Source organism: Schistocerca serialis, chromosome 8 (assembly GCF_023864345.2).
Source record: "Schistocerca serialis cubense isolate TAMUIC-IGC-003099 chromosome 8, iqSchSeri2.2, whole genome shotgun sequence".
Lineage (NCBI taxonomy): Eukaryota > Metazoa > Arthropoda > Insecta > Orthoptera > Acrididae > Schistocerca > Schistocerca serialis.
In genome coordinates, this window is record NC_064645.1 from 205,814,710 (window position 1) to 205,842,365 (window position 27,656).

The window sequence follows — 27,656 nt, forward strand, 5'->3', positions numbered from 1 at the left end:
TCGTGAGTGAACTCGAATCTAAAACCGTTTCAGTATAACTCTCGGAGATATCACCGCATGATTAGAATCCACTGCTCGAGGATACTAGATTTGTAGACTGGCAGAGGAAGCAAATCACCTTCTAGGAGGAAGATCTCGAGGACGTTCCAGACGCCCCGCCACACGTTGACGGTGCCGAAGAAGGAGACGAGGTGGTAGAGGTCTGCGACCAGCAGCCGCCACGACCCCTGCAGACGGCCGACCGCCAGGCTGAGCGGCAGCTGCAGCGCGAACGCAACCAGCACCACGCCGTAGCCCAGCACCTGCACAACAGCCAGCCACGGCGCCCTTAAAGGTACAGCTAAAGTCTGCGGCGCAAGCTCGTGACCGCGCTATCGGCTTGACTGCAGCGTTACAGCCGTCCTCACAAGGGGCCTGTTCCTCGACGCGAAGCACGCCAGACGTGATGTTCTTCGTGGTTGCCGCAGGCTCTAAAACGACTTGGTGCGTCTCAATAGAGATGGGTAGTTCGCGAACGAAAGGGTGCAAATGAACGGTTCACCGAGATGAACGAAAGGACCGAGGAACGAACTCCGAGGAACGATCAGTTCATAGGTCACTTCGGTCGCGGCGGTCTACTTATAGGTCCCGGGAACGAGGAACGATCGGTTCATAGTTCACTTCGGTCGCGGCGGTCTACTTATAGTTCCCGGGAACGAGGAACGATCGGTTCATAGTTCACTAGTTCGCTTCGGTCGCGGCGGTCACTTCGGCAGTTATCGTTCAAGCCTCGGTCGCGTGCTCGTCTCAGTCTCGGTCTCCCTCGGCCGCACTCGTCGTTCTTCGCATGACCACCTGTCTCGGTTCCACTGCCAACTCTGTTCCTAGTTGTTTAGTATCCAGTTGTTCATTTCGTTCACTGCGCTCGCCCATTTTACATGTGTTCCAAACTGTTCTTGCACTTGGTTCTGGCTTCTTGGGGTCTGCACCACAGTCAGACCATACCATCAGCTTTCATCAACTGAAATGTGGACTCATCTAACCAGGCCACGGTTTACCAGTAGACTAGGGTCCAACCGATATGCTCACAAGCGGTGCTGTTGTGCTGTTAGCTAAGGTTCAAAAAATGGTTCAAATGGCTCTAAGCACTACGGGACTTAACATCTGGGGTCATCAGTTCCCTAGACTTAGAACTACTTAAACCTAACCAGCCTAAGGACATCACACACATCCATGCCCGAGGCAGGATTCGAACCTGCGATCGTAGCAGCAGCACGGTTCCGGACTGAAGCGCCTAGATCCGCTCGGCCACAGCGGCCGGCTCTTAGCTAAGGCACTCATCTCGAACGTCTGCAGTCATAACCCATTAAAGCCAAATTTCGCCGCACTCTCCTAAAGGATGCATTCGTCATACGTCCCACATTGATTTCTGCAGTTATTTCACGCAGCGTTGCTTGTCTGTTAGCACTGACAGCTCAACACAAACAATGTTGCTCTCAGTCGTTAAATGATGGCCATCGGCCTCTGCATTGTACGTGGTGAGAGGCAATGCCTGAAATTTGTTATTCTCGGCAGATTCTTGACACTGTGGATGTCGGAATGCTGAATCCCCTAAAGCTTTCCGAAAACCAGAGGACACACTGGAAACTATGTAAACACAGCTCACTTCATCATGGATCCACCACCAGCTTGGTAAATGGCTTGTTAACAACTTTGTTCTATGGCTTCGTGGTATCTGCGCTGCACTCGAAGCCTACCATGAATTGAAATCGGGACTCATCTGACGAAGCCATGGTTTCACAGGCAAATAAATGGTTCAAATGGCTCTGAGCACTATGGGACTTAACTGCTGTGGTCAATAGTCCCCTAGAACTTAGAACTACTTAAGCCTAACTAAACTAAAGACATCACACACATCCATGCCCGAGGGAGGATTCGAACCTACGACTGTAGCGGTAGCGCGGTTCCAGACTGCAGCGCCTAGAACCGCTTGGCCACTCCGGCCGGCTTTCACAGTCATTTAGGGTTCGAAAGATGTGGTCACGAGACCAGGAGAGGTGCTTCAGGCAATGTAGTGCTGTTGGCAAAGGCACTGTGCTAACGGATACGTTCGTCGTACGTTGCAGATTGATTTCTGCTTTTATTTCACGCAGTGATGCTTGTCTGTTAGCCCTGACAGTATGCAGACGTCGCTGCTCTCGGTCGTGAAGTGAAGGCCGCCGGCCACTACGTTGTCCGCCGAGAGGTTCTAGGCGCTACAGTCTGAAACCGCGTGACTGCTACGGTCGCAGGTTCGAATCCTGTCTCGGGCATGGATGTGTGTGATGTTCTTAGGTTAGTTAGGTTTAAGTAGTTCTAAGTCTAGGGGACTGATGGCCTCAGAAGTTAAGTCCCATAGTGCTGAGAGCCATTTTGAAGCACTATGTTATCCGTGGGGAGAGGTAATGCTTAAAATATAGCACTCTCGGCACACTCTTGACGAAGTGGATCTCGGAATATTGAATTTCGCAACGATTTCCGAAAAGGAATGTCCTAGGCGTCTAGCTCCAACTAGCATTCCACGTTCATAGTCTGTTAGTTCCCGTGGTGGGGCCATAAACACCTCGGAATCCTTTTCAAATGACTCACCCGAGTACAAATGACAACTCCGTAACGCACTGCCCTTTCGTATGTTGTGCACACTACACTACCGCCATTTGTATACGTGCATATTGCTATCCTATGATTTTAGTAACCTCATTGTACGTACTAATAGAAGTTATTTCTTAACTAAATTGAATCTTCGCCCCATTTTTGGTTTTAAATTTAATATAGTTCAAGTAGGGCTATAGTGACTAATATCAGTTTACGCATGCATAATATCCATATTCTCGATGTTACATTGACACACTTCATCACACAGATTTCAAAATGGACAACCGTTTCATAATTTTATTTGAATGGAAGAGGAGATTTTTTGAAAAGCTGCTCATCATCACTGAAAAATATAGTTACCCACAAGATATAAACGTGAGGCACTCCATAAAACTCTGAGATTATATATATATATATATATATATATATATATATATATATATATATATATATATATATATATACTCCTGGAAATGGAAAAAAGAACACATTGACACCAGTGTGTCAGACCCACCATACTTGCTCCGGACACTGCGAGAGGGCTGTACAAGCAATGATCACACGCACGGCACAGCGGACACACCAGGAACCGCGGTGTTGGCCGTCGAATGGCGCTAGCTGCGCAGCATTTGTGCACCGCCGCCGTCAGTGTCAGCCAGTTTGCCGTGGCATACGGAGCTCCATCGCAGTCTTTAACACTGGTAGCATGCCGCGACAGCGTGGACGTGAACCGTATGTGCAGTTGACGGACTTTGAGCGAGGGCGTATAGTGGGCATGCGGGAGGCCGGGTGGACGTACCGCCGAATTGCTCAACACGTGGGGCGTGAGGTCTCCACAGTACATCGATGTTGTCGCCAGTGGTCGGCGGAAGGTGCACGTGCCCGTCGACCTGGGACCGGACCGCAGCGACGCACGGATGCACGCCAAGACCGTAGGATCCTACGCAGTGCCGTAGGGGACCGCACCGCCACTTCCCAGCAAATTAGGGACACTGTTGCTCCTGGGGTATCGGCGAGGACCATTCGCAACCGTCTCCACGAAGCTGGGCTACGGTCCCGCACACCGTTAGGCCGTCTTCCGCTCACGCCCCAACATCGTGCAGCCCGCCTCCAGTGGTGTCGCGACAGGCGTGAATGGAGGGACGAATGGAGACGTGTCGTCTTCAGCGATGAGAGTCGCTTCTGCCTTGGTGCCAATGATGGTCGTATGCGTGTTTGGCGCCGTGCAGGTGAGCGCCACAATCAGGACTGCATACGACCGAGGCACACAGGGCCAACACCCGGCATCATGGTGTGGGGAGCGATCTCCTACACTGGCCGTACACCACTGGTGATCGTCGAGGGGACACTGAATAGTGCACGGTACATCCAAACCGTCATCGAACCCATCGTGCTACCATTCCTAGACCGGCAAGGGAATTTGCTGTTCCAACAGGACAATGCACGTCCGCATGTATCCTGTGCCACCCAACGTGCTCTAGAAGGTGTAAGTCAACTACCCTGGCCAGCAAGATCTCCGGATCTGTCCCCCATTGAGCATGTTTGGGACTGGATGAAGCGTCGTCTCACGCGGTCTGCACGTCCAGCACGAACGCTGGTCCAACTGAGGCGCCAGGTGGAAATGGCATGGCAAACCGTTCCACAGGACTACATCCAGCATCTCTACGATCGTCTCCATGGGAGAATAGCAGCCTGCATTGCTGCGAAAGGTGGATATACACTGTACTAGTGCCGACATTGTGCATGCTCTGTTGCCTGTGTCTATGTGCCTGTGGTTCTGTCAGTGTGATCATGTGATGTATCTGACCCCAGGAATGTGTCAATAAAGTTTCCCCTTCCTGGGACAATGAATTCACGGTGTTCTTATTTCAATTTCCAGGAGTGTAGAAAGCAAAAACTAGCACTGTGTTGTTTGTGTTTACCTTCTGACATAGACTGGGAGTTATGTTCAGATTTCTGTCTATTGGGGTAACATTGCAGTTGCTGGTCTTTGCAACAATTATTGTGGCCAGTACATTATTGATAATAAATAACATATACTAATGCACGTACTTCTTCTGTTAAATTAATAAGAAAGACCCAGAGTCTCTTAGAAAACAAATAGCGAAAAAAAAATTTGGAAGGAGGTGGACACAAATGTGCTTATTACAATAAAATGGCGAGAAACTCGATATCGGTAGAGAGAAGCTTCCTGTATTTAACATTTTTAGTGCTATGAGAGTATACCGTTTCAATGCTGCGGCACAATAATGATCTATCAAAGGCACGTCGTTTTGCTATTCTTTGTCATAGGTACATATCAAATAACGACGTTTGTTGATACAGTCTTTAGATAGTTTATATCACATGACGACGCCTTGCTACCATGATGAAGTCGTAGCCAAGTTGACGACTGGCTTTAGACAGTGGTAAGGCACGACGCCTTGTTTGCGTCCCGCCTGTCATGCAGTGGGCGCGACTGTTTCCTGTTTACCTTCTCGCCGCAGCAAGCATATCGCGACTGTCTTTCGTGAGTGCCATGGCACACTCGTACCGCCAGGTCACAATTCAGATCTCTTTTCAAGCGGATGTTGCAAGACGCCCATCAAATGTTTCACAATATATATAAATGACCTAGTAGATAGTGTCGGAAGTTCCATGCGGCTTTTCGCGGATGATGCTGTAGTATATAGAGAAGTTGCAGCATTAGAAAATTGCAGCGAAATGCAGGAAGATCTGCAGCAGATAGGCACTTGGAGCAGGGATTGGCAGCTGATCCTTAACATAGACAAATGTAATGTATTGCGAATACATAGAAAGAAGGATCCTTTATTGTATGATTATATGATAGTGGATCAAACACTGGTAACAGTTACTTATGTAAAATATCTGGGAGTATGCGTGCGGAACGATAGTCCTTAGAAAATGTAGTCCATCAACAAAGGAGGTGGCTTACAAAACACTCGTTCGACCTATACTTGAGTATTGCTCATCAGTGTGGGATCCGTGTCCGCAGCTCGTGGTCGTGCGGTAGCGTTCTCGTTTCCCACGCCCGGATTCCCGGGTTCAATTCCCGGCGGGGTCAGGGATTTTCTGTGCCTCGTGGTGACTGGGTGTTGTGTGATGTCCTTACATTAGTTAGGCTTACGTAGTTCTAATATCTAGGAGACTGATGACCATAGATGTTAAGCTCCATAGTGCTCAGAGCCACTTGAACCATTTTGTGGGATCTGTACCAGGTCGGGTTGACGGAGGAGATAGAGAAGATCCAAGGAAGAGCGGCACGTTTCGTCACAGGGTTATTTGGTAAGCGTGATAGCGTTACGGAGATGTTTAGCAAACTCAAGTGGCAGACTCTGCAAGAGATGCGCTCTGCATCGCGGTGTAGCGTGCTGTCCAGGTTTCTAGAGGGTACGTTTCTGGATGAGGTATCGAATATATTTCTTCCCCCTACTTATACCTTCCGAGGAGATCACGAATGTAAAATTAGAGAGCGCGCACGGAAGCTTTCTGGCAGTCGTTTTTCCCGCGAACCATACGCGACTGGAACAGGAAAGGGAGGTAATGACAGTGGCACGTAAAGTGCCCTCCGCCACACGCCGTTGGGTGGCTTGCGAAGTATAAATGTAGATGTAGAACGTTTTATTCGAGACTATCTTCAAATTGCACCACAAGTCATCATAGCGATCCTCTTATCAATAAACTGATAAATGAAGGGATGTGCACAGATGAGCGCAGGCACACTAGTGTTCTCAAATTAAGATTCTCTGACGGCCACATAGTGCCGTCACGATAGCCCACGCTGGATTTTGCCTCCACACTCTGACGGTCTTCGAACTCCTTTTCGGAGTCCCACCAGATTTTGTGATGACAGCACTCAAAGCGTATGGTAACGTGATACGTCACTTGGCTGAAAAGTGCAAACGTCTGAGACATATCACGTCTTAAACGTTGTGCGGAAAATCAAGGGTGAACTGACAAAGCACGCGCCGACCTACTTAGTTATCGGGGGCTCCAGGGCCATCGTCATGTACGATGGGCAGCAGCGTGCCGCGCGGGATTAGCCGAGCGGTCAGGGGCGCTGCAATCATGGGCTGTGCGGCTGGTCCCGGCGGAGGTTCGAGTCCTCCCTCGGGCATGGGTGTGTGTGTTTGTCCTTAGGATAATTTAGGTTAAGTAGTGTGTAAGCGTAGGGACTGATGACCTTGGCAGTTAAGTCCCATAAGATTTCACACACATTTGACATTGACAGCCGCGTACCTGTGCCGGTTGCGGCCAGGAAGGGCGATGTCCGATCGGCAAGTGTCCAACGCAGGCAGCTTCAGAGACCGGTCGGCGACGTTGCAACCCCTGCGACGCCCAATACATGCCGCCTAACCTACGCAGCGGATACGAAAGCGGCAGATATTCTTGCCCAGGATCGACACATCCTGCCGTCATCGATGGTCGACGACAGCGCCGCACACCTCCTTCTACGTTGAAATAATAATTAAATAAAGACCATAAGCTTTCCACAGGTGTTGATACAGATCAACGGGAACAGTTGAAAATGTGTGCCCCGACCGGGACTCGAACCCGGGATCTCCTGCTTACATGGCAGACGCTCTATCCATCTGAGCCACCGAGGGCACAGAGGATAGCGCGACTGCAGAGCTATATCCCTTGCACGCTCCCCGTGAGACCCACATTCCCAACTTAATTTCTACACACTACATTCGTAGTGCTCCTGCCCATTACACTAATAATACGCGGCAGGCAATCTTACTGAGTCCCGTAAGAGTTCGGGCAATGCGTGTGCATCCAGCACAGAAGAAGAAGGTCAATGGCCGGTTAGCCTTAACTACATATCCCAAAGAACAGATACCATATTCATATCCCTCTACGTTGTCTCCAGCCGAACTACCCAAGGGAAGCGACCACTCGCACCCACAGGCTGACCTTCCTGCGAAGATGCATGCCGAATCAGGAGTTGTACCGACTTCTGCCTTCCTCCATTAAGAGGGCAGCGTCGGATGGCTGCCGCACGCATTCCGACACTGCACAACTTGTGCGCAAGCAGCGCTCTCTGCGAAAACGACAGAAGTAGCGCCCTACGCCATCTGCCGATTGCCTTCTTTGAATGCACGAAGAGGAGGAGGACCCGTCACCGGATGACACAATGCCACAATTTCGCAGCGGCTACACTTCCTGCGCCTGGCGCCGACGGTCAACCTTCTACTTATAAGATGTGGCAACCAAGTGTCATATCGGACTCTTAGATGGACGACATCGAGGAGGAATCAGAACACGCCGTGGGCTCCGAGGGCGTTGGTGCCCCCTCGGATATATCACAGTGACCGAAGCGGCATCGGCAGCTATAACGAGTATGGGACCACCTCTGGCAACCGCAAACGCTGTATTGTAAAACTTACCGCCTAACAACAGTTAATATCAGTAACATACGTGCACGCCAACTGGCCATATTTCAAGACATGATCAATGCAGAAGACGTTGGCATTGCACTTCTTCAGGACGTGAATGTCGGTGACTGTCGAAGATTTCACAGGATCGCTCAGATACACGATTTATTATCTCACATACGTCTGCTAAATGTAGCGAGTGGCGGTTCTCCTCCAAGAAGCTATACTTGCCGAAGACGTCGAGTATCTCCCTCACGCCAGAGGTACAGCTCATACTATCCAAGGAGTTAGACTCATAAACATCTATGCTCCGTCCGGATCGGATCGGCGTTATGAACGATTTACCTTGTTCACAAATGTAGTGATATCCCTCCATATGGGATGGTAGGATGCCTTTTTACTGGAAGGAGATTTCAACTGCACCCAAGCGCCCAAGGGCTAGTTACTGCATTACGCTCTGTCCGCAGAATTTACCACAGTTGTTATTGACCTCAAACTTCTGACTCATAAGAGAACGTTTAAGGCGATCGGTCTGGATTGACACACTATACTAGCCATTTATCTAGCCGCATTGATCGGGTTTACATCTCGTACTGCACAGTCAGGGGGATAAGAGCTGCTGCAGTGTGGCACTTAGCGTTTTCCGACCATGCGGCCTATACCTGTGCCATCAGCCACGGCCATTAGAGTGTACGGCAAAGCCGTGATCCATGAAAGTTGCATGTGGTCCACCTCGCTTCTCCAGAACGTCGGCGGCTCATAGAGGACACGTGGAACTCCTGCACTCGCCTGCGCGGCACTAGCACTCTGCCCTTTCGTGATGGTTACTCTGCACCAAGCTTCTCCAGGGGCTTCTATTACAGCTTTCTGTTGTATTGTTACACACTGACGCTTTCGTCTGCACAGTAAACGCCAAGGTCCAGATCACTATCCTCATAGGATGCCACCCTCAGAGGCTGCACTCAAGACAGGAGAGACTATCCACGCTTCAGCGATGCGCCTTGATCCACATTGTCACGATGGGTGATGGATGACTCCTAGACAGTACGATACAAGAAACGCCCACAATACTTGGCTGTACTTGGAGCATCGTCCCCCCCTCCCCCCCCCCCCCCCCCCCCCCCGCCACACACACACAGAGGTGATTGCGGAGGCCTCTCAGCTCACTTTTAGCACGATACCCCTAGCTGCGGCAAAGGATTTGATTGTAGATGTAAAGGAGCAGAGGTCCTTGAAGAGATACAGACAGCAGTCGCCCATAAGTCGCCCCCCTCTCTTCTACTTTGTTTTCCAGCAACTACTGTCCCCTGCCTGGGCGGATATCTGCCGCGATCTACTATCTCCAACAGTGCAGCTCCATGTAGCCTTCCTTGTAGGAATGATTGTACCCATACATAAACCACGAGGAGGATCCAGGATCTGCAGTTATCGCCCCTTGACCTTACTCGACAGTGAAATGAAGATTTTCACTCGACCGCCTGCGGTGTGTATCAAGCGGACCATCCGTTATGTCATTTCACATCCGCGCTGACCTCTGTCGGTATCGCGACATGAGGTACTTGTCAAGTTCCCCAAATGCCTGGGGTCTTGCCTTCCCTCGACATCAGCCAGGTATTTAATAGAGTTGACCACGCATTTTTGACGGTGGTACTACTGCAATTCAAGTATCCAGAAACAATCGTGAGGTAGTGATGCGTCTTCTTTGTGGCGCTACTTCTAGGGCGTTGTAGAACGGCTGTCCAACACCGCTGGTCCTGATCGGTGAGAGGAGGCTAAACTTTCTCAGCGACATTGTACACCTTCGCTTTGGAACCGCTGCCTTGTGGCCACCATAGACACCTGACGCAGATGAAATTTGGCAGACACACTTTTGCTGCATTGCCTATGCCGACGATCTAGTGTAAATTCATGACGGCGATGATATCCGAGCACCACTGGCACGGGTAGTGACCTTCGTCACAGCAACAGGCAATAGTCTCAACGTCCAAATATCGCATGCTCTGTCTGTAGGTAACGGACTGCCCGATGGAGATGTTACCCCCCCTTACGAGTGGATGACACGATACGTTACTTGGGCATTGATTTCACAACTAAACTACAGCTCTCGATAGCATCAACTGCAGGCCTCCATTAGATCAGAGCGGGAATAACGGATGACTGTCTTAGGACTCTAGGTGTTTTTTCAACTGATGAGATATGCCAAAGTCTATTTGGCGTCGCGTATTCGTCATGCTGCACAGGCGCTTCGGATCCAGCCATCACTGGCTGCCGCCTGTTGGCAGCTTTGTCATCCTTTCTTAGTATGGGTGGTTCTTTCTGCGATACTGGCCAATTCTTCCTTGAACTGCGCAATTGCCCACACGTTTGGCATCGCCGAGTGCGATGCACAACAACCTGCAACGGAGTAGGCGCCGATCGTGGTTGAAAGGAAATACTCCCATATAGAGTGGTGTATCGTGTGGGACATTGTGAGCGCCGCCACTCTTGATACGGACATTCAATTCGCTTCCTACATAGCGGTTAACGGGAAGGAGGTGTTTCACTCTCGTCTACATCAAATTCACTTCGTTTGGCTTTTGGCGCGCCAGAGGTTGGCTTTCCTCACAAACATGACTGCCGAACAGATCACTACACAATCGCTCCTCTTCCCGGATGTATATTTTCCGAGAGTAAAAACGAATTCTGTGACACAGATACGCGACCACGCAGCGCATTACTTGTTTAGCGGCCGGCCGAAGTGGCCGTGCGGTTAAAGGCGCTGCAGTCTGGAACCGCAAGACCGCTACGGTCGCAGGTTCGAATCCTGCCTCGGGCATGGATGTTTGTGATGTCCTTAGGTTAGTTAGGTTTAACTAGTTCTAAGTTCTAGGGGACTAATGACCTCAGCAGTTGAGTCCCATAGTGCTCAGAGCCATTTGAACCATTTGAACTTGTTTAGTAACGTTGAGAAGGCAGTCCCTGATTTTTGGCACTACTTAAACGAACTTACTTCTTGTTGCAAAGGCCAACGTCTGGAATGTGTCCCCAGCGCCCAGACATCTGAACGAGGCTACCAGTCTACGTGTGAAAGAAAGCACAAGTTACACACACACACACACACACACACACACACATATATATATATATATATATATATATATATATATATATATATTACCTACTTCTGGATTAATGGATTCGCTCGTGTTCGTATCTTACTGGTAAATATCTTTTTCAATGATGATGAACTGTGGTGAGCTGTTTTGAAAAGCTCGTCTCTACCAGTCGAATGAAATTAGGAAAGTGATCTCGATCTTGAAATCTATTTGAGTAAGTACATTCTTTTAAACTGTCGGTAATCAATGCAACGTCGAGAATATGGACAGCATGCATGCGCAGACTGACATTTGAGTCTATACTTCAACTATACACATCAAAAAGAGTTTTTCAACACCTCGGTTTCGAGAGTTCCGGAACCTGTACAGAAAATTGGAACAGAGATCAACATAAACATCATTTCCATCCTCTTTATTTCTCCTGAAAATCACACATTGCATGTTGTGCCACCATACAGCGAGACCTTTAACGCCGGTACCTCTGATACCCAGTAGCACGTCCTCTTGCATTGATGCATGCCTGTACTCGTCGTGGCATACTATCCACAAGTTCATCAAGGCACTGTTGGTCCAGATTGGCCCACTCCTCAAAGATGACTCGGCGTAGATGGCTATGGGCACTATGGGACTTAACATCTGAGGTCATCAGTCCCCTAGAACTTAGAACTACTTAAACCTAACTAACCTAAGGACATCACACACATCCATGCCCGAGGCAGGATTCGAACCTGCGACCGTAGTGATCGCGCGGTTCCAGACTGAAGCGCCTAGAACCGCTCGGCCACTGCGGCCGGCTCGGCGTAGATCTCTCAGAGTGGTTGGTGGGTCACGTCATCCATAAACGGCCCTTTTCAATCTATCCCAGGCATGTTCGATTGGGTATATGTCTGGAGAACATGCTGGCCACTCTAGTCGAGCGATGTCATTATCGTGAAGGACGTCAATCACAAGATGTGCACGATGGTAGCGCGAACTGTCGTCCGTGAAGACGAATGCCTCGCCAATATGCTGCTGATATGATTGCACTATTGGTGAGAAGATGGCGTTCACGTATCGTACTCCCGTTACGGCGCCTTCTATGACCACCAGCGGCGTACGTTGGCCCCACCTAATGCCACCCAAAAACAGCAGGGAACCTCCACTTTCTTGCACTCTCTGCGCTGTGTGTCTAAGGCTTTCAGCCTGACCGGATTGCCTCCAAACACGTCTCTGACGATTGTCTGGTTGAAAGCATATGCAACACTCAACGGTGAAGAGACTGTGATACCAATACTGAGCGGTCCATTCTGCATGTTGTTGGGCCCATCTGTACCGCTCTGCATGGTGTCGTGGTTGCAAAGATGGACCTCGCCACGGACGTCTGGAGTGAAGTTGCGCATCATGCAGCCTATTACGCACAGTTTGAGTTGTAACGTGACGTCCTGTGGTTGCACGAAAAGCATTATTCAACATGGTGGCGTTGCTGTCAGGGTTCCTCCGAGCCACAATCAGTAGGTATCGGTCATCCACTGCAGTAGTAGCCCTTGGGCGGCGTGAGCGAGGCATGTCATCGACAGTTTCTGTCCCTCTGTATCTCCTCCATGTCCGAACAACAATGATGGTGCCTCCTCCATGGTGAAATGACTGGAGCTAATCGGCTGTCGGACCACCTCTGTCTAATAGACACCGCTCATGCACGGTTGTTTTCATCTTTTGGCGGGTTTAGTGACATCTCTGAAAAGTCAAAGGGATTGTGTCTTTGATACAATATCCACAATCAACGTCTGTCTTCACTCAAATCGCTGTACAGAATTAGGTAATATTCCTCTATCAGGAATTGATTAGTAAAGCAATCGAAAAGTTGAGAATCAGATTCACGATTTTCTCCGCTGTTCCTCGACAAGCGGTAACAGAGTTAACGCAGCTATTTTACGCACGTTCATTTTCGTATTTTACGTGCGTCCGTTTTCGTAAGTAAACTGTGTGGTTTGCGAGTCAACGCCGATAACCGCCGCTGGAGAGCACTGAGAGCGTAAATCACATTGAACAGCTGGTTCCGTGTAAAGATGGCGCTATCTCTCGTCAGGTCGGATGTCTCGTCAGCGCCCACGTCAAAGTTAGCTGCTGTCCCGTGTGAATTCGGCTTTATCCTATTCTCAATTTTATTGTGTGAACTAGACGCATTTCCAATCTATGCGCCATAGAGAAAGAGCGCCCTGGTTTCCATTACTCCTGTTCTACAACTAGATCTACATCTGTACTCTGCAAATTACTGTGTGGTGCATGGCAGAGGGTACTCCACGTTGTACCAGATGTTAGGGTGCCTTCCCGTTGCATTCACGTACGGAATGCGGCAAGAATGATTGCTAAACAGCCTTTGTGCCAAGTAATTGGCCCAATGCAGCCTTCGGGATCCCTATGTGAGCGATATATAGGAAACTGTGGTATATTCCTAGATTCATCGCTTAAAATTGATTCTTGAAACTTACAAACTAGGCTTTCATGGAATAGTTTGCGTCTATTTTTCAAGCGTTTGCAAATTCTGCTCTTTCAGACACTTGAACCCTTCCATAAGCTCTTACCAATTGAAATCTGTACTCAATTGACCATGCCACGATTTCCCAGTCGTCTAGGGCCCAACCGATACGGTCACATGTCGAGCAGAGGCGCTGTAGCCGGTATCATGCTCTTAGCAAGGTACTGGCGGCGGTCGTCTGCCGCCATAGCCCATTAGCGTCAAATTTCGCAGCACTATGCTAACGGATACGTTCATTGTACTTCCCAGATTGATTTCTGTGGTTATTCCACACAGTGTTGCTTGTCTGTTAGCACTGACAGCTCTACGCAAACGCCGCTTCTCTCGGTCGTTAAGTGAAGGCCTTTGGCCACCGAGTTGACCCGTGGTGACAGATAATACCTGAAATATGGTATTCTGAGCACACCTTTGACACTGTGGATCTCGGGTTATTGAATTTCCTAACGATTTCCGAAATCGAATATACCACGCTCTAGCTCCAACTACCATTCCGCAATCAAAGTCTGTTAATTCCCATCGCGCGGCCATAATAACGTCGGAAACCTTTCCACATGAATCACATGAGTGCAAATGTCAGCTCCGCCAATGCACTGCCTTTTAATACCTCGTGTACGCGATACTACCGCCATCTGTGGGTGTGCATGTCGCTATCACATGGCTTTTGTCACCTCAGTGTATTTCTACTCAATACTATTATCAGAAGACTAAAAGCTCAAATTAACTAACATTAAGGAGAAGACTGGTTTCGGTTTTCAAAAGGAAAAAGAACGTGGGGATCTATAACAGTCCTACAAATGATCTTAGAAAGAATAATTCAGATGAACAGTAAAAAGTACGCCGCATTCTTTGATCTAGAGCAGGGCTCGCAAACGTTATTCTCTGTTGGAACACTTTAAGGATTTTACCTCACCTGGATCTCTCATCTCCGGCCTATCCAATCCAAAGCATACAACTGTCTCCGACTCCTCAAACTCCTCTCTGCCCGCATCTCATGGTCGTGCGGTAGCGTTCTCGCTTCCCACGCCCGGGTTCCCGGGTTCGATTCCCGGCGGGGTCAGGGATTTTCTCTACCTCGTGATGGCTGGGTGTTGTGTGCTGTCCTTAGGTTAGTTAGGTTTAAGTAGTTCTAAGTTCTAGGGGACTGATGACCATAGATGTTAAGTCCCATAGTGCTCAGAGCCATTTCAAACTCCTCTCTGGCTGGACATGGGAGTTGACCCATTTACCATCCTTCACACCCACAAATCCTTAATCCGTCTCATCCTCTGTTATGCCAGTCCCGCCTGGATCTCAGCCCCCCACCCCCCAAATTCTATAGTCCCTCCAGATCCTCGAGTGCTATGCACTCCAAGCCGCTTTCTGTATATGTCTCCCGTCCCCTCACGCAGATCATCTGTGACCTGATTCATTTCTCCCATCTCCTCCTTTTTCTCTAACATATTCATGTCCTCTAAACCTCCCGCCGACCTGATCCCCCTCATCCCCTGGTTGCTCCTCTCCTCTCCAATCCCCACCCTCTACCTCGTATTCACTGTTGTGTCCCTCCTTCCCTCCACCTCTACACCCTTCATCTCCTTTCCCAAGGTCACTTCCATCGACTTCCCCCTCCCAGATGATGCCCTCTCTCCCTCCATTTATCCCTCCTATCAACTCTGACCCTCACCTCCTATTCCCTTCCTCTGTCCTTTCCCTGGGCTCCCTTTTCCCTTCCCCCCTCCCATCCTGTTTTTTTCCCTCTTCCCAGCCTACACTCTGACTCCCTCCTCTCCCCAGAGTCCTTTTGCATTCCCCTCCTCTGCCTTTCTCCACTCCCTTTTGCATCAGCCCTGTCCCCCCCCCTTCTGAGTCCTCTCCCTCCATCGCCCCCCCACTTCACTTTCTTCTCTCCTCCCCCTTTTTTCCCCTCATCTGTCTGTGTGTCCCCCCCCCCCCCCTCCATCTGCCCTTGGCAGTGGTGTGCCATCTTCGTGCCAACTTTTTAGTGTTGTGTTTTAAGTGAGTGTTAAGTGTTGCGTGTCTTTTCCCAAAGTAATGTGAACAGCAATCATATTGTCGCTGGGTGTGATTTTTTATATCTCTTGCGAACAGAAACCAGACTTTCGCCGTGGTTTTTTAATTGTCTGTATACTATTTTACCTGGCTCCTTACTGTGTATTTAATTAGCATCGCCAGCCCTTTATTTTATGTTTTAACTTCCACCACTTTCCGCCATTTTACAATTTAAGTCACCGTTTTTATCGCCTGCTTTTATTGTTTATTGTCTTTTTATGTTTTTAAAAATTCTGTAGGCTGATGAGCGGCGTACTAAGCTGCTGCCAGCCTGCCCCCTTCAGGGGGAATCGAAATTCAATAAGGGAAAAAAAAGAATAATTTAAGGATCGTTCTATTTTGATGGAACACCTTGTTTAATAAGTTCTTTAAAAACCAGAAAACTTTTTTATTCAGTGATTACTTAAATTTTAAAACATAATTAATAACATAAAAATCATAAAACATTTTTGAAGTAAGAAAACGTGTTTTTATAAGAAGTCGTCTTATTAACATTTTTTCGCGGATTTCTTATCACTTCACCTGTGTTCCGTGGAATACAGTTTGGGAAACTCTGATACAGGAGACTGCAAGACGCTGTTTGTGTTATTGAATAATATCAGAATAGAGTGGAGAGATGGAAGACTGATTCTTAATCTGTACAGACACCAGAGTATAGAAGTAGATACCAGTAACACTAAGAAAGAGGCTAGGATAAGCTGAGCTCTCCTTGTAAGCGTAGGCTTCCGCGGCCGTTGTCTTCTTCAATAAAATTCTTCAGGGTATCAGACCGCATCGTCATAATTTTAAATTGCGCCAACGTTTCGGCCAGCGTTGCAGCTAGCCTTCATCAGGGCCTTACGTTAACGTAAGGCCCTGATGAAGGCTAGCTGCAACGCTGGCCGAAACGTTGGCGCAATTTAAAATTATGACGATGCGGTCTGATACCCTGAAGAATTTTATTGAATGAGCTCTCCTTATTTATTTAATTTATTTATAGAAAGTGCAATAGAAATAACGAAGAGCAGCACCGAAGGGCTCTGCAGTAATGGTAAACAAATACATCGTTTCTGATTTGCTGTCAATGTAGTAGTCTTAGCAAATCTGAATAGGACATGAACTATACGTTAATAATTTTGCCTGGTGTCTTGTATAACTACAAACTTAGAATAAACACCAACAGGACTAAAATAATGGTGACAGATAAATCGAACAGGCAAATAAGGGTAAACATTAGGACTGAAAGTAAAATGCTAATGGAAGTAAATAAATTTTAATACGCGAGAAGTACAATAACGGATGACAACAGAAATTCAATGGACATTAAAAGAAGAACTGGCGTGACGAAACAAGCATTCAGAGCTAAGAATAATTTATTAAAAAACAAACAGCTTAAAATCTAATCTACAAAGGAATTAATAAAAACAGTTAGTTAGTGCATTTTAAGCTACGGTTGTGAATGGTAGAGTCTGGGGAAACAAGATAAGAAAACGTTAGAGGCAACAGAGGTGTGGATATCGAAAAGAGCCAAATAAAACATCCTGAACTGAAAGGTAATCTAATGAACAAGTGTTTTAAGAAAATAAAGAGGCAAGGACGTTGATTAACATGACATATAGAAAAAAATAAACAAAATAACTGGACACCTAAATCGACATAACAGCTTTACAAAAAAGATAACAAGAGGCAGACCCGAAAGATCCAACTCAGAAAGGGTTATTAGCGAAATGAACTACAGCATCTGTAGCCAAATGGTACAGGTGGCGAGGGACAGATGGATGGCTACATCAACAAGACGATGCCTTTAGTGCCACGCGGGGTAGCCGCGCGGTCTAAGGCGTCTTATCAAGGTCTGCGCGGCACCCCCCGTTGGAAGTTCGCGTCCTCTCTCGGGCATGGGAATGTGTGTGTTGTCCACAGCGTAAGTTAGTTTAAGTTAGACTAAGTAGCGTGTAGGCTTAGGGACGATGACCGAAGCGGTTCGGTCTCATAATATCTTACCACAAATTTAAAAAAAAAAATGCGTTTAGTGGCCGATGACGATGAAGAAGTATCTCTCTTTCAAGCCGTTCTACATCCACAAGACAATGCACCTCCGCAAGTGTCGACGATTGGATTCCTCAGGAAATTATATATGATTCCGTGAGCTTCAGAGGAGCTGGGTAGAAATACTAAAGTGATTTTTCAGTGTTTGAAATAGGCAGTTCTACGATGCTAATCGTTGGCTTATTGCCATCAGTCTGAAAATCCGTGTCGAGTCTGTTTCAGTCAGATTATCCATCTGTGTGCTGAAATTTTCACAAATAGCGAGTTCACTTGCGCTATCACATCTAAACTGACTGTCACAGATTTCGTATCTCAGGCACCCTGAATGAAAAGAGTTTGCCTCAGTAAGCAGATGAGATAAATATTGATAAGTCATCGGGATCTCAAGTTATTATTCTAACCAGTCTCAGACCATGAGAAGGCACGGACTACGACCCTATTTGCAGGGAGCCATTGATTTGAATGAACTCTGGTTAAGATGGTTAAAAACACAAAACAAATAAAAGATTTAGAAACCATCAACTGAAATTAGCAGACAACAACGTATGCTGAACCGGGGGCAGCCTCCACTGACACAGAAACATTCATAGAATTATATGTAGAAATAGACTTCACCCATAGCTACACAGGTTTAACTGAGAACACTTTAGGGAGAGAATTCCCAGCCATGAAAACTATGTTTCGCCAATAAAACTGGGATCACAGAAATCAGTGAGCCTTACCGCATGGACCGAAACGGCGATCTGGTCCGAGCATCGTTATTAGACTGTACCCGAAGCCACGAACCGTTAAGCTTTACAGTCGTACGGCGAAGCGTACGTACAGTCAGAAGGCGGTCGCGGACGAGACGGTAGCTGCTGGATCTTCCAAGAAAACGTTCCAGAAATGGCTAGAATGGCGATCCTCAGGGCTTTTATTAGCTGGTCGGCGCCTTACATTCGTGCTCGAATCAAGAAGGCTGTAAGACAGGGACATAGTCTTTCGCCCCTACTGTTGAATCTGTACATCGTAGAAGCAATGACGGAAATAAAAGAAAGGTTTAAGAGTGGAACTGAAATTCACGGTGAAGGGATATCAGTTATAAGATGAGCTGATGAAATTGAAGAAGAGTTATAGGGTGTGTTGAATGGAACGAACGGTCTAATGAGTATAGAACAAGGGAATAAATCTGAGAAGGACAAAAGTAATGAGAAGTACTAGATACGGGAACAGCGAGCAATTAACATCAGAATTGTGGTCCACATAGCAGATGAAGTTAAGCAATTCGGCTACCTGGACAGCAAAATAACACGACGGAGGGAGCAAAGAGAACATACACTACTGGCCATTAAAATTGCTACACCACGAAGATGACGTGCTACTGACGCGAAATTTAAGCGACAGGAAGAAGATGCTGTGATATGCAAATGAATAGCTTTTCAGAGCAGTCACATAAGGTTGGAGCCGGTGGCGACACCTTCAACGTGCTGACATGGGTAAAAGTTTCCAACCGATTTCTCGTACACAAACAACAGTTGACCGTCGTTGCCTGGTGAAACGATGTTGTGATGCCTCGTGTAAGGAGGAGAAATGCGTACCATCACGTTACCGACTTGGATAAAGGTCGCATTGTAGCGTTTGCAAGACAACAACCATCTTCACGAACAGTTCGACGACGTTTGTAGCTGCATGGACCATCAGCTCGGAGACCATGGCTGCGGTTACCCTCGACGCTGCACCACAGACAGGACTGTCTGCGATGGTGTACTCAACGACGAACCTGGGTGTACGAATGGCCAACGTCATTTTTTCGGATGAATCCAGGTTCTGTTTACAGCATCATGATGGTCGCATACGTGTTTGGTGACATCGCGGTGAACGCACATTGGAAGCGTGTATTCGTCATCGCCATACTGGCGTGTTGCCCGGCATGACGGTATGGGGCGCCATTGGTTACACGTCTCGGTCACCTCTTGTTCGCATTGACGGCACTTTGAACAGTGGACCTTACATTTCAGATGTTATGACCCATGGCTCTACCCTTCATTCTATCCCTGCGACACCCTACATTTCAGCAGGATAATGCACGACCGTATGTTGCAGGTCCTGTACGGGCCTTTCTGGATAAAGAAAATGTTCGACTGCTGCTCTGGCTAGCACATTCTCCAGATCTCTCACCAATTGAAAACGTTTGGTCAATGGTGGCTGAGCAACTGGCTCGTCACAATACGCCAGTCACTACTTTAGATGAACTGTGGTATCGTGTTGAAGCTGCATGGGCAGCTGTACCTGTACACGCCATCCAAGCTCTATTTGACTCAATGCCCAGGCGTATCAAGGCCGTTTTTACGCCAGAGGTACTGGGTACTGATTTCTCAGGATCTATGCACCCAAATTGAGGGAAAATGTAATCACATGTCAGTTCTAGTATAATATATTTGTCCAATGAATTCCCGTTTATCATCTGCATTACTTCTTGGTGTAGCGATTTTAATGACCAGTAGTGTAGAAAGCAGACTAGAACTGGCAAAAATGCCATTCCTGGCCGAGAGAAGTCTACTAGTATTAAGTATAAGCCTTACTTTGAGGAAGATATTTCTGAGAATATACATTTGGAGCAAGCATTGTGTGGTAGTGAAATATGGATCGCGGGAAAACCGAAGAAGAAAAGAGTCGAAGCATTTGAGATGTAGTGCTAGATAAGAATGTCGAAAATCTGGTGGACTGGTAACGTAAGGAATGAGGAGGTTCTCCGCAGAATCGGTGAGAAAAGGTGTACATGGAAAACACTGACAAGAACAAGGAACATGGTAGTAGAACATCTGTTAAGGCACCGCGGAATAACTTCCATGGAACTAGAGGGAACTGCAGAAGGTAAGAACTGTCGAGGAATACAGCACAGAAGAGGATTTCGTAGCGGACTGCATCACACCAGTCAGAAGACTGATGAAAAAAGCTTCAAAAAATGGCTCTGAGCACTATGGGACTTATCTTCTGAGGTCATTAGTCTTCTAGAACCTAGAACTACTTAAAGCTGACTAACCTAAGGACATGACACACATCCATGCCCGAGGCAGGATTCCAACCTGCGACCATAGCGGTCGCTCGGTTCCAGACTGTAGCGCCTATAACCGCTCGGCCACTCCGGCCCCTGGTAAAGCCTTGGCCCTTGTGTTTGAGAGCGCCTCTAGACGAATAAGACGCTCCGTTTAAACTTGAATCGCTTTAACGGCCGTCGCCATTCAGGACCATTTATTAACTCCCCTCAAAATGACGGCAACCGATAACTGTTTACAGATTTCGGTTCTTCTGTATGCAGGGAACGATTATAACAAGGTTTCTGTAGTTATTTAACTGCTGTAATTCGCAGCTGAATCTTTAGATACTTCGAAATAAAACTAATGTCCAAATTATGGATGGAACAGCGATCTGTTCCTCGTCAAAAGGTCATGAATCTGACGCCTTTTTCATATGCATTAATTACTTCTCGACTCATGCTTTGTTCCTGGCCTTGCGCGGCAGCCTACGCGCTAGTTACTGCACGAGGCGTTCTTGAGAGGGTTCATAACACGGTGTGTTACAGACTTTCCGTGATACCTTCTGTCAGAGGACACTGCAGATGCCACTTTCCGCCTTGCAGCGTTCTCAGTGCACTGTAGTTCCCACGCCCGTTAATCCTGGCATGCACCTTCAGCAGCCACGTTACGAAACTCGCCACGGCCACGTCCTCGTTGCGGCTCGTTGTGCTTCGTCCCACGCGTGCGTCTTCCTCGAAACGATGAGTGATGTGTGTGTATGTGTGTGTGTGTGTGTGCGTGTCGCACTCGGCCTAAGCGCTAATCGGCGTGCTGACCTTGGCAGCGCCACCGCGTGGCGGCAATCTCGCTGACGGTTGCCAAATGGAGCCGTCATCTGAGGCCAGCATTCATCTTCGGATGACACTTCACTGAGCCACCACGTGGGCACCCTCTCACGCTACGTTTTACCGTGAGGCCATTTGTGTTCCAGCAGCGTGCGTCTAGTTTATTCGCATCTCCACGCTAACCCTCGTCTCTCCGATTAGCCTTGTACCAGCAACAAATAAACCTTAAAAGCTTACAGCACCGTGACTAAAGTTCAATGTGTTCTACGAGTCTTTGTATTACAGGCTATCGATTACGCGTGCCGTTGTTAGTTTCTGGAAGGCTATACAAGTTGCGCGGCAGGGCTCGTGCGTGGTCTCGAGATGCTCAGTCTGGTGTCGTAGGCCATCTACACACAAGCAGTTTGTCCCCTATTGAAGACAAATTGCGTGTCTTCCGGTCCAGACAGTATAACGAATCTGAGTACCTGACATAGTCAGTCTTTCCTGAGGCGATCTGTGACTGTGAATGTTGAAGTCTTCTTATACAAGCATTTCATTTACGAAGATCGCGATTGTTTGTACAGTGTGGACTAATTTCGGCGAGTCTGAACTAGCATTCACATTAGTGCAAGCAGCAACGCCTACGGTGACCATTTTAGATAAACGCTTTGTCAGAATCGATAATAATTGACAAAGTGTCGACCTATAATGGTCACTCTAGGGGCTACTGCTTGTACTAAAGTGATTTCAATATGGCAGTTCAAATTTGCCGAAACTAGCCAACAATTGCGAACTTGGCAAATAAAGAATTCGTATAAGAGGACTTCAACACTTATAACAATCGGTTTGTTTCGGAGTATGCTGATGAAATAGCTCTTTTTTTTCGCAATTCCTTACAACAGCTCGCTCGGCGGAAGATCCGTACCTAAAGACCTGAAATTTGCAGAGGTCTCACCAGTTCACAAAACAGAAATAGATGTAATCCGCTGAATTATACAGAGTGGTCGGAAACAGTCTTAAAGGCTTATAAGGGGAGGTTGTGCTGAGAAATAATTTGTAAGAAAGAAATTAGACATGTAGCGAGCGCGTGCAACAGCCTGATTGACTAACTTCAATGCCAAATAGCTCGTAAACGTCGCAACGTACCAGATTGTTTTTTCTTAACAGCTATTTCTCTGCACAATCTCTCCTTCAACGACTTTAAAAACTTTCCAGAGTGTTTCTGACAAATCTGCAGATAAAATAGTTAACGAACCCCAAAAAAAAGAACTCGGATTGAGGGCAGAAAATCGTGTAATCCCTAATTTTTGTACAGTGGTTAGATGGATTGTCATGAGCAACATATTAAAAATACCAATCAGAAGGTTGTGGGCAAATAGGTGCTCATTTAATAAACTGAAAATAACTACACTATGTAAACATGATCTCAGTCGAGTTATTCTGTCTGCTCACGTAAGAGATCTGGACAGGAAAAGCTGGGGAGGTTTACTCTGTCTGTAAAATGTGAAGCAAGCAGCGATCGTGGTGGGGGAGGTTGCCTTTTCTGGATGAACGCTACAGCTGCCGTACACTATGATTAAGAATCAGTTTCATCTGTAACACTGTAAAGTGCAGAGATTTATCTAGATTCTGGCCACATGTGTTTCTTGCGTTAGTGTTATTAGCAACTCACATCTCTATTCTGAGTGGCGTTAATTCACGTGGTAGGAAATAAACAAAACCTCAAAAATGTTGGATATGTAAAACACATACGTGCGCTCCACTAGCCAAAAAACAAATGTAAATTAAATTTCTTGTATTCGGAAACCATTCCGAAAACGGCGTATGTCCTTATGAAATTATCTGCTTCAAATGAATATTCCTGTCACATCCCTGAACACCGATCATTCCTCTTGAGCCACAATGTACATAAACGATTTAGGAGACAACCTCAGCAGTCTTCTTAACCTGCTCGCAGGCGATGTTGCCGTTTACGGTCCAGTACCCGTGGTCTAGGGGTAGCGTCTTTGATTAATAGTCAAAACGTCTTCGGTCCCGGGTTCGATCCCCGCCACTGCCTAAATTTTGATAAATAATCAGCATTGGCGGCCGAAGACTTCCGGCATAAGAAGTCAGCTTCATTCTGCCAACGGCCTTGTCAAAGAGGGCGGAGGAGCGGATAGAGGTTCAGGGCACTCTCTTGTCCTAGGGGTGGGAAATTGCCCCTAAAGGCGGAAGAATCAGCAATGATCAACGACATGAGGATGCAGAAGGCAATGGAAACCACTGCATTAAAGACACGTAACGTGTATCCACAGGACATGTGGCCTGTAATTGAAGAAGTGTCATGATGATCTCTCCATTGGCAAAAGATTCCGGAATAGTCCCCCATTCGGATCTCCAGGAGGGGAGTGCCAAGGGGGAGGTTACCATGAGAAAAAGATTGAATAATCAACGAAAGGATAACGTTCTACGAGTCGGGGCGTGGAATGTCAGAAGCTTGAACGTGGTAGGGAAATTAGAAAATCTGAAAAGGGAAATGCAAAGGCTCAATCTAGATATAGTAGGGGTCAGTGAAGTGAAGTGGAAGGAAGACAAGGATTTCTGGTCAGATGAGTATCAGGTAATATCAACAGCAGCAGAAAATGGTGTAACAGGTGTAGGATTCGTTATGAATAGGAAGGTAGGGCAGAGGTTGTGTTACTGTGAACAGTTCAGTGACCGGGTTGTTCTAATCAGAATCGACAGCAGACCAATACCGACAACGATAGTTCAGGTATACATGCCGACGTCGCAAGCTGAAGATGAACAGATAGAGAAAGTGTATGAGGATATTGAAAGGGTAATGTAGTATGTAAAGGGGGACGAAAATCTAATAGTCATGGGCGACTGGAATGCAGTTGTAGGGGAAGGAGTAGAAGAAAAGGTTACAGGAGAATATGGGCTTGGGACAAGGAATGAAAGAGGAGAAAGACTAATTGAGTTCTGTAACAAGTTTCAACTAGTAATAGCGAATACCCTGTTCAAGAATCACAAGAGGAGGAGGTATACTGGGAAAAGGCCGGGAGATACGGGAAGATTTCAATTAGATTACATCGTGGTCAAACAGAGATTCCGAAATCAGATACTGGATTGTAAGGCGTGCCCAGGAGCAGATAGAGACTCAGATCACAATATAGTAGTGATGAAGAGTAGGCTGAAGTTCAAGACATTAGTCAGGAAGAATCAATCCGCAAAGAAGTGGGATACGGAAGTACTAAGGAATGACGAGATACGTTTGAAGTTCTCTAACGCTATAGATACAGCAATAAGAAATAGCGCAGTAGGCAGTACAGTTGAAGAGGAATGGACATCTCCTAAAAAGGGCCATCACAGAAGTTAGGAAGGAAAACATAGGTACAAAGAAGGTAGCTGTGAAGAAACCATGGGTAACAGAAGAAATACTTCAGTTGATTGATGAAAGGAGGAAGTACAAACACGTTCCGGGAACATCAGGAATACAGAAATACAAGTCGCTGAGGAATGAAATAAATAGGAAGTGCAGGGAAGCTAAGACGAAATGGCTGCAGGAAAAATGTGAAGACATCGAAAAAGATATGATTGTCGGAAGGACAGACTCAGCATACAGGAAAGTCAAAACAACCTTTGGTGACATTAAAAGCAACGGTGGTAACATTAAGAGTGCAACGGGAATTCCACTGTTAAATGCAGAGGAGAGAGAGCAGATAGGTGGAAGGAATGCATTGAAAACCTCTATGAGGGTGAAGATTTGTCTGATGTGATAGAAGAAGAAACAGGAGTCGATTTAGAAGAGATAGGGGATCCAGTATTAGAATCGGAATATAAAAGAGCTTTGGAGGACTTACGGTCAAATAAGTCAGAAAGGATAGATAACATTCCATCAGAAATTCTAAAATCATTGGGGGAAGTGGCAACAAAACGACTATTCACGTTGGTGTGTAGAATATGTGAGTCTGGCGATATACCAACTGACTTTCGGAAAAGCAATATCCACACAATCCCGAAGACGGCAAGAGCTGACAAGTGCGAGAATTATCGCACAATCAGCTTAACAGCTCATACATCAAATCTGCTTACAAGAATAATATACAGAAGAATGGAAAGGAAAATTGAGAATGCGCTAGGTGACGATCAGTTTGGCTTTAGGAAAAGTAAAGGGACGAGAGAGGCAATTCTGACGTTACGGCTAATAATGGAAGCAAGGCTAAAGAAAAATCAAGACACTTTCATAGGATTTGTCGACCTGGAAAAAGCGTTCGACAATATAAAATGGTGCAAGCTGTTCGAGATTCTGAAAAAAGTAGAGGTAAGCTATAGGGAGAGACGAGTCATATACAATATGTAAACAACCAAGAGGGAATAATAAGGGTGGACGATCAAGAACGAAGTGCTCGTATTAAGAAGGGTGTAAGACAAGGCTGTATCCTTTCGCCCCTACTCTTCAATCTGTACATCGAGGAAGCAATGATGGAAATAAAAGAAAGGTTCAGGAGTGGAATTAAAATACAAGGTGAAAGGATATCAATGATACGATTCGCTGATGACATTGCTATCCTGAGTGAAAGTGAAGAAGAATTAAATGATCTGCTGAACGGAATGAACAGTCTAATGAGTACACAGTATGGTTTGAGAGTAAATCGGAGAAAGACGAAGATAATGAGAAGTAATAGAAATGAGAACAGCGAGAAACTTAACATCAGGATTGATGGTCACGAAGTCAATGAAGTTAAGGAATTCTGCTACCTAGGCAGTAAAATAACCAATGACGGACGGAGCAAGGAGGACATCAAAAGCAGACTCGGTATGGCAAGAAAGGCATTTCTGCCCAAGAGAAGGCTACTAACATCAAATACCGGCCTTAATTTGAGGAAGAAATTGCTGAGGATGTACGTCTGGAGTACAGCATAGTATGGTAGTGAAACATGGACTGTGGGAAAACCGGAACAGAAGATTATCGAAGTATTTGAGATGTGGTGCTATAGAAGAATGTTAAAAGTTAGGTGGACTGATAAGGTAAGGAATGAGGAGGTTCTACGCAGAATCGCAGAGGAAAGGAATATGTGGTAAACACTGACAAGCAGAAGGGACAGGATTATAGGACATCTGTTAAGACATGAGGGAATGACTTCCATGGTACTATAGGGAGCTGTAGAGGGCAAAAACTGTAGAGGAAGACTGAGATTGGAATACGTCAAGCAAATAATTGAGGACGTAGATTGCAAGTGCTACTCTGAGATGAAGAGGTTAGCACAGGAAAGGAATTCGTGGCGGGCCGCATCAAACCAGTCAGTAGACTGATGACAAAAAAAAAAGAAAAAACTCGTTAAAAGATCAATATGAATTATAAGATGATTTACAGAAGACATCTGCATGGTGCGAAAAGTGGCTGGTGACCCTGAACAATAAAAAATGGGAGGTCCACCACATGGCTTCTAAAAAATTGCGTTATATTTCGGTTACACAATAAATCATAGTTGTTTAAAGGCCGTCAATCCGACTACATACCTATGGATTACAATTACGAAGCACTTAAACTGCAAATATCACATAGAATAATTAGAAGATGCAACAATTCCACTAGAGAAAATGCAGAAACTGCAATATCCCGTCGTATTCCTGCATGATACGGGATCTATATCAGATATGACTTACGAAGGACATTGATAAAGTTCAAAGAATGCAGTTGGTTTTGTATTGTCGCGAAATAGGAGAGAGAGTGTCAAGAATATGATAAGCGAGTTGGGGTGGCAATTAATAAAATAATGGCGATTTCTTTTCACGAAATTTCAGTCACTACTTTTCTCGTCGAAATACGAAAATATTTTTTTGACTTCCATCTATAGAGAGGGAATCGACCGTCGTGGTAAAATAAGAGAAATGAGAGCTGGCAGGCAATTAATTAGGTGCTGGTTTTGTAATATCCTGCAAAGGCCTTGTCTTAATTGACTGACTTACTCATCACCACCCCATCCCAAACCGCTTAAGATAAAAACTTGAAATTTAGGGGAATATGGACCTTATACAGAAGGGATTTTGCGGAATTTCAACCCAAAGGAGTTGAAATAGGGGATGAAGGTTTTTTTTTTTTTTTTTAATTTAGCTTGGCAGATTTGAAGCCAGTTATACGAAAATTGGTATTTGATTTCTTGGTCAGAAAT

The 27,656-nt window shown here is 46.4% G+C and overlaps 1 protein-coding gene and 1 non-coding gene across 2 annotated transcripts in view; both read right to left on the reverse strand.

The window, feature by feature from the left end:
• The window catches only part of LOC126416918 (uncharacterized), a 333,588-nt gene that overhangs the window by 29,596 nt on the left and 276,336 nt on the right, over window positions 1-27,656 (reverse strand). The window contains exon 4 of the mRNA XM_050084801.1: window positions 119-302. Coding sequence (XP_049940758.1) covers window positions 119-302 — 184 coding nt within the window. The remainder of the gene's footprint in view (window positions 1-118; window positions 303-27,656) is intronic.
• Trnat-ugu (transfer RNA threonine (anticodon UGU)) lies at window positions 7,147-7,221 on the reverse strand. Its single transcript has one exon. It is a non-coding gene; the product is annotated as a tRNA-Thr (tRNA).